Source organism: Corella eumyota, chromosome 6 (genome assembly GCF_963082875.1).
Source record: "Corella eumyota chromosome 6, kaCorEumy4.1, whole genome shotgun sequence".
Classification (NCBI taxonomy): Eukaryota; Metazoa; Chordata; class Ascidiacea; order Phlebobranchia; family Corellidae; genus Corella; species Corella eumyota.
In genome coordinates, this window is record NC_137495.1 from 6,623,862 (window position 1) to 6,637,654 (window position 13,793).

Sequence of the window (13,793 nt, forward strand, 5' to 3'; positions counted from 1 at the left end):
ATTGCAGTAAAAAATAATTATAAAATTAATAAAAAAAGAATTATAAAATTAATAAAAAAGAAATTTTGGGCATTTTGGGCCCAAAAAAGTCAATTTAACATCCTTAAAATTAAGTTTTTGTCGAATTTCGGTGACTTACTTCTCCCAAAACAGTGATTTTTTGCATTTTCTACAAGGGTTTGGCTTTATTTATTTAATTAAAATACTTGATTAGTATTTACTGTATATAAAAAATAATGATATGCAATTTTTTTTTGTACAAATAGTACAAAAAATATTTTACGTGTGTTTTTTGTACAATTATAATTTTTTTTTTATTATTTTAAAGATGATTTAAATAATTATGTTTTAAGAATCTTTTATTTTAAAGTATGATAGTAAAAACTATTCTTTTTAGATTTATTTGTATTTTGGCAATAATCATGTACACACAAGCTTATTATACTGATAGCAAAAATACTTTTGGCAAACTAAAATAAAAATAAAAACAAGAAAAATTGAACAAAATAATGTTTCTCCCTTTTCACCTCTCTATAGAACTTTAACAGAAATTAGAATAAATAAAAAACATTTCTATTGAAATCGGTAGAAAGATATTAATCTATTTTTGTTAAATTAAAATGAGTGATAATTAAGTTTTAATTTATCGACAATTAGATTATAATCAATAAACACTGGCAAAATAAAATTATAGCATATTGGGTATTGAGGGTAACTGAGTAATTTTATTTTTTATAACTACATCCCCTTGCTCTTATTAATGCCAGAACGGGCTGTTCGCGAAATGTGTTAGTACATTAATCTATTGACTTTAAGTAACATTTGATCCAATATGCTACTTTGTATTTCAAGAAAACAATAAATTAAAACGGAAATCCCGATAAAAGGTCGTTTTGTCCACCTTGGCTTTGCGTAGTTGGTCTTCTGACGTCGCAGAAGCATTGTGGCGACCTAGAACTTTCTTGCTGTACAAGCATTTGGCAGTCGTCGTCGCAGCCTACGGTGTGGCCCATAAGGCAAGAGTGAACCGTGTTGTATACGTAAAGCCTACCGTCCGATTCCCCAGGCGTTTTTATCCACACGTTGGCGTCGTGAGCCATGTTTTTTGATATGGATGAGCTCAAACACTGCCTCGAGTTCGATTTTAGAATTCGAAGCATTCTTGAGGCATCTTTAACACTGCGAATGGTGTACTGGTTTTGTCCAGCACCACCACTCGGACCAGGGTTGGTGTTACCGTTGTTATTGTTGTTATTGTTTTGATTGTTGCTTATTACACGGTTGCTGTTAACATTGTTTTGATTGTTATTATTATTATTGTTGTTGTTGTTGTTTTGATAGTTCGTGTTGTGGTTGTTGACATTATTGTTGTTGTTTGCGTTATTGTTTCTGTTATTAATATTCCTGTTTTGTTCGTCTATCTGTTGGTTTGGGCCAGGTTGTGGCGATCGAGAAGGCTGGCTTGATACACTTTGCTGTGGAGCATTGGTTCGGTATGGTAGTAGTGTTGGTTGGTCTCTTGGTGCGTTTACGCCAAGCTGGTTAATCCATCGACGCGCCCGGTTAATGTCTCGATTACTGCCCCAGCCCCATCCCGGAAACAGACCCTAAAAATTATTTTTAGATTACTTCATAAGAGGTTGTGTAAAATATTCCGTTTTAAATATAAATTTCGGATTTTTAGTTAGCGATATTACACGTTAATTAAAATAGGCTTTAGCACAGTCAGACACTGTGGCCTAAATATTTTAAGCCTACCTTGCGGACGTTCGGCGGATCAAACGGACATTTCTCAATCTCATCTATTCCTTGCATAGAAAAACTGCCCGAATTTCGACTGGTGTCGGTGATATAATGCAGCCCAGTCTTACAATAAAGTCGCTTGGCCACGTAGTCGTTGTAGGTTTTGTTTACGAAATGCATGGTGTTTAGGGCAAAGCCTTGAAACAAAATAAATAACACATTTTAAGAAATATTAAGGCCCAAGTTGGGTAAAACATTGGTTTATTTTACGTAATTTTAAAGCATTTGTTTGCGAAATAAGTAAACGAATCTTTTAACCAAAATAAAAAGTTTTTTTTCTGGTTTAAGTTTTATATTTATTAAATGCGAAAAATTGAACTTAATAATATGCAAATTCAAAAATTGCTGTCTTATTTATTTTTATTGCATGCAAGTCATCAATTATATTAAGTTTCAAGCACCGTTAAATTAAAGATCGTATCTTCAAATGTTAAATATTTAGGAGATTTATCTATTTTGAAATGCCACAGCAAACCAATATGCTTGCCAGGTATATACACAGGCAAGTACTTTTAATCTTAAATATCCCGTCAAGCAACTTATCATAACCACATTGGTAAATTTAATAAGGTGTTGTTGTGGTACTTTACTGCACGAACTTAATTTATTTCCAGTAATTTTAAATGTAATTTAAAAATAAATGCAAGCCTGCTTAGATTATATATAAATTTCCCTGTAATTAATTGTATTCGGACTTTTCGCAATTGTGAAATTAAATTGTAAATTATGAACATTTTTGCAATGTAATGATAATTCAGTTAAGTTATAACGAAAATTTAAATTTTCAATTTTTTTTTAATTAATTAACACAATGGGCGGTGACAGAAACATTTTTGCGTAATTTTGAGCAATTTTAATGCTGTTTTTTAACCCTAAAGTTAGTTTGAGATAACGCCCATTTTATTAATCTGTTGTTAGTTTATACATTTCTTCAATATTAAAATTAAAAAATTTTTAAAAAAATTCCTTTTTAATTAAGGAGAAAAATTATACTCGAAAATATTTAAATAATAGAAAAATAGGTCCACAGATTAATCATTTTAAAACATATATTCGTTTGTCAATTTTAATTTAAAAAAATCAATTACTTTGACAAAATTTGTTTTTTCCTAATTGTCATAACCGGGTTTCCTTGTACATACAAAGTTTAAAGATTTGTCACTTTATCCTTTGTTTGTTTCCACGTATATAATACGGTGTGTAAAATGTCGCTTTAAAAAAAGTAACCTGCAATTAGTTAAGCTTACAGGGTATTTATTTTTGCCAAAAAATTGATTGGCAAACCGTTTGTTTATATATTGAAATAAACAAGCTTATGTGTTTTACAAAATGGCGGAAAGCAATTACCAAAAATAAAAAGATGTTTAAATTATAGGAAAATACAAGAATACTCAATAATTCGTTTTTTTTATTATTCTATTTGGATTAATAAGTTTTGCCGAATTTTGATTGGAAAACCTACGGTAATTCAAATTTAAAAAAAAATATGTTTTTTATTACTTTTTTAAGGGGATAATATTATAGTCAAAAAAAATAATTAAATTTTTGTGTAACATCCGTTAAGCGCCTTGCGTTGTTTTTATGACGTCATTACTTGCGAAAAAATGACAATTTTAAGGTCGTAAGCACGCTGCAATTTCACCCCGTTTTACGAGATAATTTTGGACGCTTTATTTCGACATTTTTACGACGTGTTAGGGCAGTAAGAAAACAAACGACTGCCATTTACATGTTTATGTTAGTTTTAGGTTCCTTGTTTATATATAGAGAGCGGCGTGTTTGGTGATTATCATTATAACGCGTTACGTGGACGTCTTTAAAGCGATTATGTAATTCCGGATCAATTATAGACTTATTATTTTGTAAAAATTGTTCTTAAAAATTTTTTATTAGATTTTTAAAAGTTAACGCTTAAATAAAGGGTAATTTTTTTGTTTTGTTAAATAGTTATATTCATCGCTTTTTTTATAGATATAGTCAAAACACATTTTACAAATAATTTTTTTTTAGAAATTACTTCTTTAAATCTGTTTGAATTTTATTTACTCCGACTAGGTCTCAAGGTACCTAGTATATAATATCACTACTTTGTGTTTTGTAAAATATGATTTATATTTTAATTACAGATACTTATTTTTTAACGGACAGGCCAAATTGGCAATATAATAAAAATTAAATATAATTTACATAATCATATATTTATGAAATAAAAAAAAGTTTTTGCTTACCTTTTAGGCCGTCTAAACGCAGCAATGTTGTTGCCATCTGCTCCATGTGCGCCGCACTTACAGTCAAATACCCAGCATTGCCTGCATCGACATATACCCAGGCTTTTCGTAATTTTCTTTAAAAATATAGAACAATATTTAATTACAAACGAATATATCTATCTTAACACAAATTTATTATTAAAAAATATTTAAATTAAAAAAATTATGTTAAGCCACAAAAAAATCTGGATTTAATTGAAGACGTGATTGTTGACGTTTTTTTAAATTTTTAGGCTATTAATTTACTTCGGTATTTTCTGTGACATAATTAGTTTTAAAAAAATCCGCGTGACGAATACGAGTAAAACCTATTAAACAGTCATCAATCAAATCAACTCACACGATCACTTTTTGCGCTCTCTGTAGAAACTCCGTCTCGTAAATCTCGTTCCGCCATCTGTACTGCTGGTTTGTAGAGTCAAACGAAAACATTAACAGGTCGGGCTCGAGCAATACAATAGCGGGGATCGGAGCCAGGACTTTAAGATATCCGTTGAGTTTTTTATCGTACTCCGACCAGGTTTTAAAAGGCGACGCCGGTTTGTAAAAATCCCAGTTTTTCATGGTGTCTGTGATTGTCAGCCCGTCGCTTGGTCGCATTTTTATCACAACCACTGGTATCTTGCCTTCACAACCTTGCGCTTTGATACCTTGGAAAGATTTCGCGTCTTTTCCAGGCTCCCCGGTTAGCCAGTACGAGTTTCTAACAACTATAGTTCCGGACCTCGACAGAACAGTTTCCCGGGTCGCGATAGAACTCCGGGGAATAGTACCTGGGTATTCGATTTTCAAACTGTTTTCTCTAACCAGTTGCAAACATTCTGCCTTTGATTTGGCCCAAACGCTCTCCTGCTTAAAAGCTGGTTCTGAATCGGTCGGTAAATCGTTGTAATCTACCATCTCGTCTGTTTTTGGGGTGGCCTCCTTATTTTTACTCCAAATTACGACTCCCACAACTGCCCCAAGTACCAGCACCAGTCCTATAAACACCACCACAAAACAACACTTTGACATCGCCATTTTGTCTTTGCAGTTATTATCGTTACGTTAAAACCTAAAAGTTGATTATAGGGCCTACGAAAATTACGTGACAGCTTAATTAAACAAACGATTTAATAAAAATACGTAGTATTGGTAATTATATAAATCATTGTAAATAATAAAACAATTAAGGCTTAAATTATCTAGTTCTAACTAAGTTATTAAGTCAAGTCTAAATGCAAATACCTTCAAATTAACTTTGCTTATTGTTTAAAGAAATGAAAGACCTAATAACCTTACTGCTAATTCGCTATCGCTAAATATGCACGCATGCAATAAAGCAGCTCGTTAAAATCTAGTCGCTACCGCCCTGCTCTACGGCGCATGCAATATACAAACACAGTTCAAGTTCTACAAACTGCTAAAACTTATGGTGCTGATAGCCCGGAGCGTGGATTTTGCCCTAAGGGTATCTGAGCCGCTCAGGGCCCTGCCAAGTAGGCTCTAATAGTGGCCAAATTGTGATAAACTGCCCTTACAGGTCAAGCTTAATTGTTTAGTTAAAGTTTAATTGCTTTAACGTTGTTCATATAAACATAAACGTGTAAGAGTCGTATATAATAAGGGCTGGGCTTAACTGTTACAAAGCATATACAAAGAGTGTATGTGAACTTAAATTTGAAAGTATTTTATTGTGATGAATATGCGAGAATTGATTTTTGTTTAACGATTAATTTATAACTTGTTTAATTTGTAAGTGCATGACTCAACTTACCCTTCCCTAAAATTAATAAATCATGTATTTAGAATTTTTGAATGTTTCAGTTCGGCACTGTAATGAAAGGGCGTTATATAAAATTAAAACGATTGTGAAATATTTGATAAATACTTTAAACTTTTCTAAGAAACCTGACATGTTTGTTTTTATTTTAACACATTACTTTAAACATCTCATATTAATTAAATTTTTTCTCCTATTTAATAAATCGTAATAATATGACGTCTTCTTAAAATTAGGTCAATCATAATTTTTCTTTAAAAAAAACTTGACTAGCTCAATCTAATATACCAAGAATTCTCCCATAAATTTAAACTAAATCTGTTTTTTTTTAAATTTCGGAACTAATTTGTAAATTATATTTAGCTTAACAAGTAGTATCTTTATACATAACAATTTACCGAGTGGGTTTTACCGACTTATACTTGACTGTATTACCTTTATTTAAATGCCTTTTTTAAGTTTGTACAAATAAACATTTTATGCTGCAATTTCCCGGTTTAAACCGGACAATAAAATCCTCGTAAAGCGCAAAAAGGAAGTTTTAAAAATTGTCGTTGATTTTAATTTTTTTAGCAAACTTAAATAATAAACATTTAAATTTTGACTGTATGGTTGTTGGTAATAATCTACAGTAAAAATAAATTAAAAAGGTATACTATAAACAGTTCATAATGTTTAGTTCTGTTGTTTTTTTTAATTAAAAATAACTAAAAAATGTTTTAATTAAAATAACTAAACATATATCTCTGTAGTTTAAACAAACGCTACTTTTTGTCATAGTGAACAACTATTTTTTATTAGTAAATTAAGATTGCCATTTTATGTTATATTCTTTTTATTTTTTTTAATTTGCTTTTGAAAACTGCTTTACAATTTTAAATCTCTTGTAAAATATTTTGTCACTGTTTTAACAATCTTACGTTAAATCTCTTCAGCCAAATCTAGACCACGCAATCTCAACAAGATTTAAACTTGATACATGATCAAGAAACTGGCAGTGGCGTAAATCATAGCCTAAAGCAAGTTGTCTACTTGTTTAGGAACATGACGAGCTTGCGTGGTCTAACCGTGTTACCTCCAAGCGCAAGATTAAAACATTTTACATCGCTAAGTACGTTAAATGTATTATTTGGTATGGTGTTTATGTATTGCGCACGCAAATCGGATTAGGTGTTACATTTTTATATAAGAAAGCGATTGATATTTAACTTTGTGTCAGACACTTAATCATTTTTACAATGATGTTATTCATATTTTTTTCCCTTTTTTGGTATTGCCATTTAAAATTACATGTTAAGATTTAAGTTTGAAACATATATTTTTGCATAAACTGAATTGTATATTAATTTGTTGTTGGTTCAAAATGTGATTTTGCATTAAAAATATATATTTTATTTGATTTATTGTTTAAAATTTTAATTTTTAGCTACTAAAAATAAAATTGTAACATAACTCTGATATGGAATTTAAATTAATAAATTGTAGGCAACGACATTTAAGATTTTCAGGTATGAAATTCTAAAAATTGGTACAGGGAAATTACTTGTATTTTATTGCACTCGTCTGACAAAGTTACCACATTCTTGTATCCGCTTGTAGACACTGGCAAGCAGTTTATCATGGGTTTACCTGTTTTATTGCAGTTACAAATAACTACTAATTTGAAAGTAATTTTAGGATTTCTTTAAACGGTTTTTAGTAAAATTACTTATAAAGATTAAAAAAAGAATTGGTTTTGGAAATAAGGTATTAGTTAATACACAATAAAAAATATTTTTAATAATAAAAAATGCATATTTTAAAATTAAGAGGCACAATTAAAAAAATAGGGTTTATTCAAACAAATTGACTTAATACTTAGTTAAACTTTTGATTGTATATATTAAGGTAGTGTTAAACTGCAATTTTTACTTGGCTTTCGACTTTTTTTAAATATTATTCTTTTTAAAATAAATGTGTTTATCTTATTCGAGGATAAACTACATATTTATTAAAAATAAAGAAAAAATGTTGCAAAGGATAACTTCTCTTGCGTAATTTTGCCGCTAGCCAATTACGATCAAGATAAAAGAGAAACGAGATAAACCTGTGTTTGTCTTTAGAGAAAGACTTCTCCTCTCAAACTATTTTTTTCAATGCTTGAACACTCGACAACTCGTCGAGGAGCGATTTCTTTGTTTCTTTTAACTCTTTTCGAGCAGTGTAGTGTTTTGAATTCCCACACCTATAACATAGAGAACCCATTGAAAAATTTGTCGCTGGCATTTTGCTTGGCAAGGTTTGTAGGCCGTTCTCAATTCTAAGAAAGAAATGTATTTGTTCGTGACTTAGTTTAGCCAATGCGGTATTTTAGGATTAAAACAGTTAATCTTTTATATCTTTAAATTCCATTAAAATTTACTGTATTAAAGTTTAGGATGTATTTTTCATGTAAAATTGACTTTTTTGATTGTTTAGTTAAGGTAATAAGCCTGTAAATCAGTCAATTGCCTATCAGGTTTTGCGAAGACGAGGTATTATATTAACTGTACTAGGCACAATCTTTTTTAAGTTGTAATATTTTGCAATTAACATCAACTGCAGACAGACAAGGGATTTTTTCTACATTAGTCGCAAAACTACTTTATCTGTACATGGTCTGCTGGTAAAGGTTTGGCTTTCATTTGTCCATCTCACGCTCAGACACTTGTACAATGACAAGTGTGGTCTAGTTTCTAGTGGTTTTTTAGTAATAAAAGCAAGTCTAGTTTTTTTTGAACAAAGTTAGTTAGTTTAGTAATGTTATAATAATGCTAGTTTTAATTTAATCCATAATTTTATTATTAAATTTATCTTTTAAATTTTTGTGGCCTTATTTTCTTACCAATATTTAAATATTAGTCGTTGCACTAGGTAGTGGCTTGTGTAACAAATTGTTTTGTATACTTATAAAGTGTTGATGTTTATTACACCAAATATTGCAGTAGTAGTAGTTAGTTTGGTTGTATAGTAGTGGTAGTTGATTGGTTTTTCTTATTTATTCTTTCAGGTAGCCAATTTTACAACTTAAAATTAACAGTTAATAAAAATAAAACTGTTACATTTTTTGTAAATTTTTTACATTCACAACTTTGTAATGTTGTTTTGTATTATACATTTACATTGCAAGGTTCTTTTAGTTTTTAGAGCAATATTTGTTAAAAACCTATTCTAAAATGCTATTAATGTTGCAAGTTTTTTTTATCGAGAAAATAAAATTTGAATATTGCAGATCTATGTTCAATCAGAATAGGCCTATAAAGTCTATGGTAGCCTGTAAGCTATAGTATACCTATACCTTTATGACAGAATAAGTAATAGCTAGTATGGTTATATAAATTTGTTTGTAGGTAACCAGTAATTATAAATTTGTCATATTTAATTAATCCTGAATGAAAGTGTGTTGAGATATATCTAATAGAAATGTAGCTTTTAATCAGTTTAAAAAGCAATTTGAATGTTTGGCAAATAGGGACATAATTTGGAACTCACTTATTTCTCGGAAATAAAAACAAAGTGTAGGTCAACAGGCAATAACAAACAATATTTGTAAACAATAAGTAAATAGCTACATTTGCAATTTTTGAAATATTAAAATCAAGCAATGTTGCCAGTTTAATACAAAACAGAGTGTAGTTAAAACTATTTAAATTCTATCCTATAAAAAATTCATTTAAATATTTTATATATATATGGAAAAATCAGGCATATATCTTGCAATATGCACTAGCTAAGCACAGCTTTAAAATGGCAATTATATTTCCTTTACAACCCAGTGTATGTTATTATTTGTATGTATGGTAATACTTACAGGTTAAATAATGTATCCAGGAAGCTGGTTTGGCAGTTTGTTATATCCACAATAGCAGGATAGACCTTTAGTAGTAAATAGTAACTATTTATACAACGATTTGTGTTCTATTGTAAATGAATGACTCAGAAGCAAACCTTATACCTGTATTACCTTTCAGGAGAAAACACGAGGTATAATATGTTTGTTTATTTTACTTAAAATTTTGGAAACTGTGATTTTTATTATAAATATTTTTTGGTTAATTGACCAGTAAGGGCAAGGCAATACCAAAAGATAAAGTCAGAACTAAATGGTATGTACGCTTGCTTAATTTTTGTGAAAATTGACCTCAACAATATGTGTGTATTTCTATAATTTGCAGGATTTTTTGACCAGTAGTATACAATAAATACATATAAATATCCTATTTTTAAAGCCAGTCTTGTTAATATTTTGGTAGTTAAAACTAGATTTATCTCTACAATGTAACCGTATAAATTCAGTAGCGTATTTGACAAAACATGTTGGCCATCAACTTAACTTACCCCACAAAACCAGTTAAATCGTCCGACAGCCACATCCTAATTCAGTTGAAAGGGCGCCGAGCCACATTTCGGATATATCATAAGCCAGTCAATGATGCAATCAAATTTTGAGAACGAGTACGCTCATAATTTTTACACAGTAATACTTAGCCTGTTCGCATCATGTGCCAGCTCGTTTAATAATGCATGCTCGCACAACAAGCGGAAGCGTATCCTTTCTAATGCGTTATCGATCTCGGCTTAAACACGTGACCTAGCTTCTTGAGACTATTCATTCACAAAAACGACTTGCGGTCGTGGCGATGGGATGTTATTTGTTGGCCTGTTGCATAATTTATTCGAAAACGAATGCGTTTTTTATTTTGAAAGATCGCCAAATTACATTGTGTCTCAGTTCCGGCGCTGCGTTATCTCATAATTCGATTTTGATTGAGAAAGCGGAAATAGGTTAACCTCAGTAATTATAAGCTACCTTGGCATCGGTTTATTCTTTGTTAAACTTGTTCAATGTTTTGCTTAATTTGCCAGTTTTGATATCGCGCATATACAGGACATAAAAACAAATCTTATATGTATTGTTTATTTAGTGGGCAGAGACATCAACAAAAAGGTTTAAAACACGTGAATATCATCAATTATTGTACAATAAATGATATTAAAATGTGATACATTTTAAAGCACATTATCTTGTGGCCTAATAATGATCAGGCCTTACTTGGGATTTTAATATAATTTTGTGAATCAAATTGTTGTAGAGTCGTAGGAAAAATGTGATTAATTTTGAAAGATAATAACTGTCTGCCTATACCCGACCATGAGACGCCATCTCGTCCGGTATAAAGCTCTTCAAGGCCTCGAATTTTATTGTAATTTGCCGGTGGATTTGTTTACAATACAGAACGTTCGTGCAGGGCAAAAATAAGTAAGAGGCCGGTATTAGAACGATTTTTACGATTTGTGTTTGTTTGTTTTGGCACGTGGATGCGATTTCCAGATCTGCTGGATGCCATTGTAAGAAAAATCTACGATTTGAACTCGATACAAAAACAACAAATGATGAAAAATAACTTTCACACCATGTTTTTTAAAACTTGTTCAACTTAAAACATAATAAAACCGTATACGGTTAACTATAGTTGTGCTGGGAGGATAAAAAAACACACGCTTTCATTTTAATCCAAGAATGTAACAACATTTAAAAGGAAAGTTGTTTAATTAATTAATACTTTGACATCGCAAAGAGACAAACAAAAGTAAATTTGTTTTGTTTTTTTAAACACTTAGGCTGGAAAATATGTTTGAATACATTAGGCGTGCTTAAACGAACTGTAACAGCGCACAACAGCCAGCACTTTCTCAATATTTTTCCAATAACAAATTCGTTTTCCCACCCAGCTTTCAAGGGTTATCGGTGCGCCGCGGCCTTCTTAATGAATGGTCCGGAAATTGTTCGAATGAAAGAGGCTCGCTGCTTGCTTTCATGTGCTGGTCACGTGACCACCGCGATGTCACATTTGCCTGACAACATGCCAGATCCCGACATCCGCTCCCTTTCTCTTTCTAAACCGTTGATTTTTCGATTTTTTGATTTGTTTTTTTTTGACTTTTGTTGGCATATTATGTGATGGAGCGGTTTTCACAACACCCTATGCAACTGCTTTTCATACCATTTAAAAACTCTTATCAAAAAGTCGTAAAACGTTATCGAAAAACCTTGTTTAATGTTCTACTCATACAGTATTTTGATTCCCCACTTCGCAATAGTACAAGTTATTAACATGGCGTATTGCGGTAAAATAAATTGATTTCGGATAACATTTACGATATTTAATCTACTGAGATTATGTTATACAAGAAGTACAAACATTTGCCTGGGTTGTGTTAAGACAAGGTTTTCTGAATAATTAATAACTGTTTTTTTTTGTAAGGATAAGTTGAAAAAGGCTAACTCGATTTTTAGTAAAAATATCTATTGCAACTTTATTCATAAATTTTTTTTTTTTTTAATCATTTATCAAAAATTTTGCTAAAGGCAATATTTTTTTATGAATAAAAGATCCTTTAAGCTAGGTTTATAGCAAAGTTACTGTGGGGTTTTGATAGTTTCTTTGGAGAACAGTAAGCTGTCGTTGCCGTTTTATATATATAAACTAGATAAAATCTACAACGATTTTTTTTGGGTATATGTGATAACTTACATCGACATAATTTGAGTTAATTTTTTTTATCAATGCAGTTTGCATATAGTACAGAGCGTCATTAACTAGCGGTAATGCATTCGTTAAGCTTTAATCATCAATAAATATACTATTACTATACACGCGCGTAGGCCAGGTAATAACTTACGTAAATACACTATCATCAGGGCCAGAGTAATGTTGTTTTTTAGTTCGATGGAGATTGCTGTTGTTTCCTCAATTAATTAACGTTTAGAAGGCCAAAAAAAGCTACGCCTATCTTGCAGCAACGTAGCTTGTGCTAGCCAGCATAGTGTTTACACTTTTTGGAACATATTTTATGAATAAACAATTTCTTTTATTACTCCAGTTAAATTTTTTGATGACTTTATTTAAATTTAAACACTCTTAAATCTTTGTGTTATGTTTTTTAGTATTATACAAGCTAGTGGCAATTTAAACTGAAGATTATACTTCTTCTTTCGTAACAGGTAACGGTGCCAAGTTTAAGTAAGTAGGATCTTATACGGTCGCTTTAAAGATGCATTTAACATACCTCTTATGTGGTTTTTATTCTGGTTATAGCCTTGCTATATTCAAATCTCGATTAGGGACCAATTAAAAGCATAGCTTGATAATTTGTTTTGCAACTTGGAATATATTTAAACAAGACTAACGAAAATATTTTTAAAGGTTGCTAGAAATATTAAATTGCAGTTTAGGGATATTTTAAACGTAAAAAATGTAAAGTAGCTCTTTTAAGGTGTTGGATTACTATACATTTGTTGTTATATTTAACCTTTTTCGTGATAGTTATGCTTTATGTTGTTATTTTTAACAACTTTGACCAGAAAAAAAAAAAAAGTTAAACGTGTTAAATGGCTTCCAATATATCAGCGGTTTTAAATTACGACTTTGCAGGAAAATACTTTTTAGGTAAAAGTATTTTTGTCTTAGAAATAGTAACCGGACCCAATCGCACTTCGCCTGAAAATTTAACACATCATAACGCATTTGACATGGCGGCGGCGGAGCGCATGCAAACGTATTGCGATATCACAGACCCATGGTTGTTTGTTAGCCTTACTACTAGTTAAAGAAGAGTTTAGCGCTTCGGTATATCCGCTTGCACGGCAGAGTCTCCAATTACATCCTTAGTTAATTACCATGTGGCGTGATGCGCTGCGAATACGACTGGTAGCAGCATAGTAGTAGTAATAGTAATAGCTTGTTTATGATATTATCACGGACAGTCGTAAATCGATTAATGCTGATTTGAAAGATATAAAATCTGTTGCTGGCCATTTTGACAGCGAGATGTTTAATTTGCAACTATGCAATGTTGTGATTTTTTAATATGAGCAAAGCAGAATTCATAATCAGCAGTAGCACTTCTCAGACATAGAAACTCAAAATTAGTACAGT

General features: G+C 30.9%; 1 protein-coding gene across 1 annotated transcript; it reads right to left on the reverse strand.

Moving 5' to 3' along the window:
- Positions 1-455: 455 nt before the first annotated feature.
- Positions 456-5,161, reverse strand: LOC145755143 (uncharacterized). Its single transcript, XM_082571358.1, has 4 exons — positions 4,414-5,161; positions 4,032-4,147; positions 1,759-1,940; positions 456-1,607 (listed from the first exon to the last, which is right to left on the reverse strand). Exons 1-4 carry the CDS (start codon positions 5,091-5,093, stop codon positions 864-866), a joined length of 1,722 nt encoding a protein of 573 aa, XP_082427484.1. The 5' UTR covers positions 5,094-5,161; the 3' UTR covers positions 456-863.
- Positions 5,162-13,793: the final 8,632 nt, after the last annotated feature.

What these genes read in the sequence shown, in the direction of transcription:
- LOC145755143 (XM_082571358.1), bottom strand. Translation starts at nt 5,093, where the DNA reads ATGGCGATGTCAAAGTGTTGTTTTGTGGTGGTGTTTATAGGACTGGTG. An exon ending in GCGTTTAGACGGCCTAAAAG is followed by an intron (nt 1,941 to 4,031) that starts GTAAGCAAAAAC and finishes TTTTGTTTCAAG; the next exon opens with GCTTTGCCCTAAACACCATG. An exon ending in ATCCGCCGAACGTCCGCAAG is followed by an intron (nt 1,608 to 1,758) that starts GTAGGCTTAAAA and finishes AATAATTTTTAG; the next exon opens with GGTCTGTTTCCGGGATGGGG.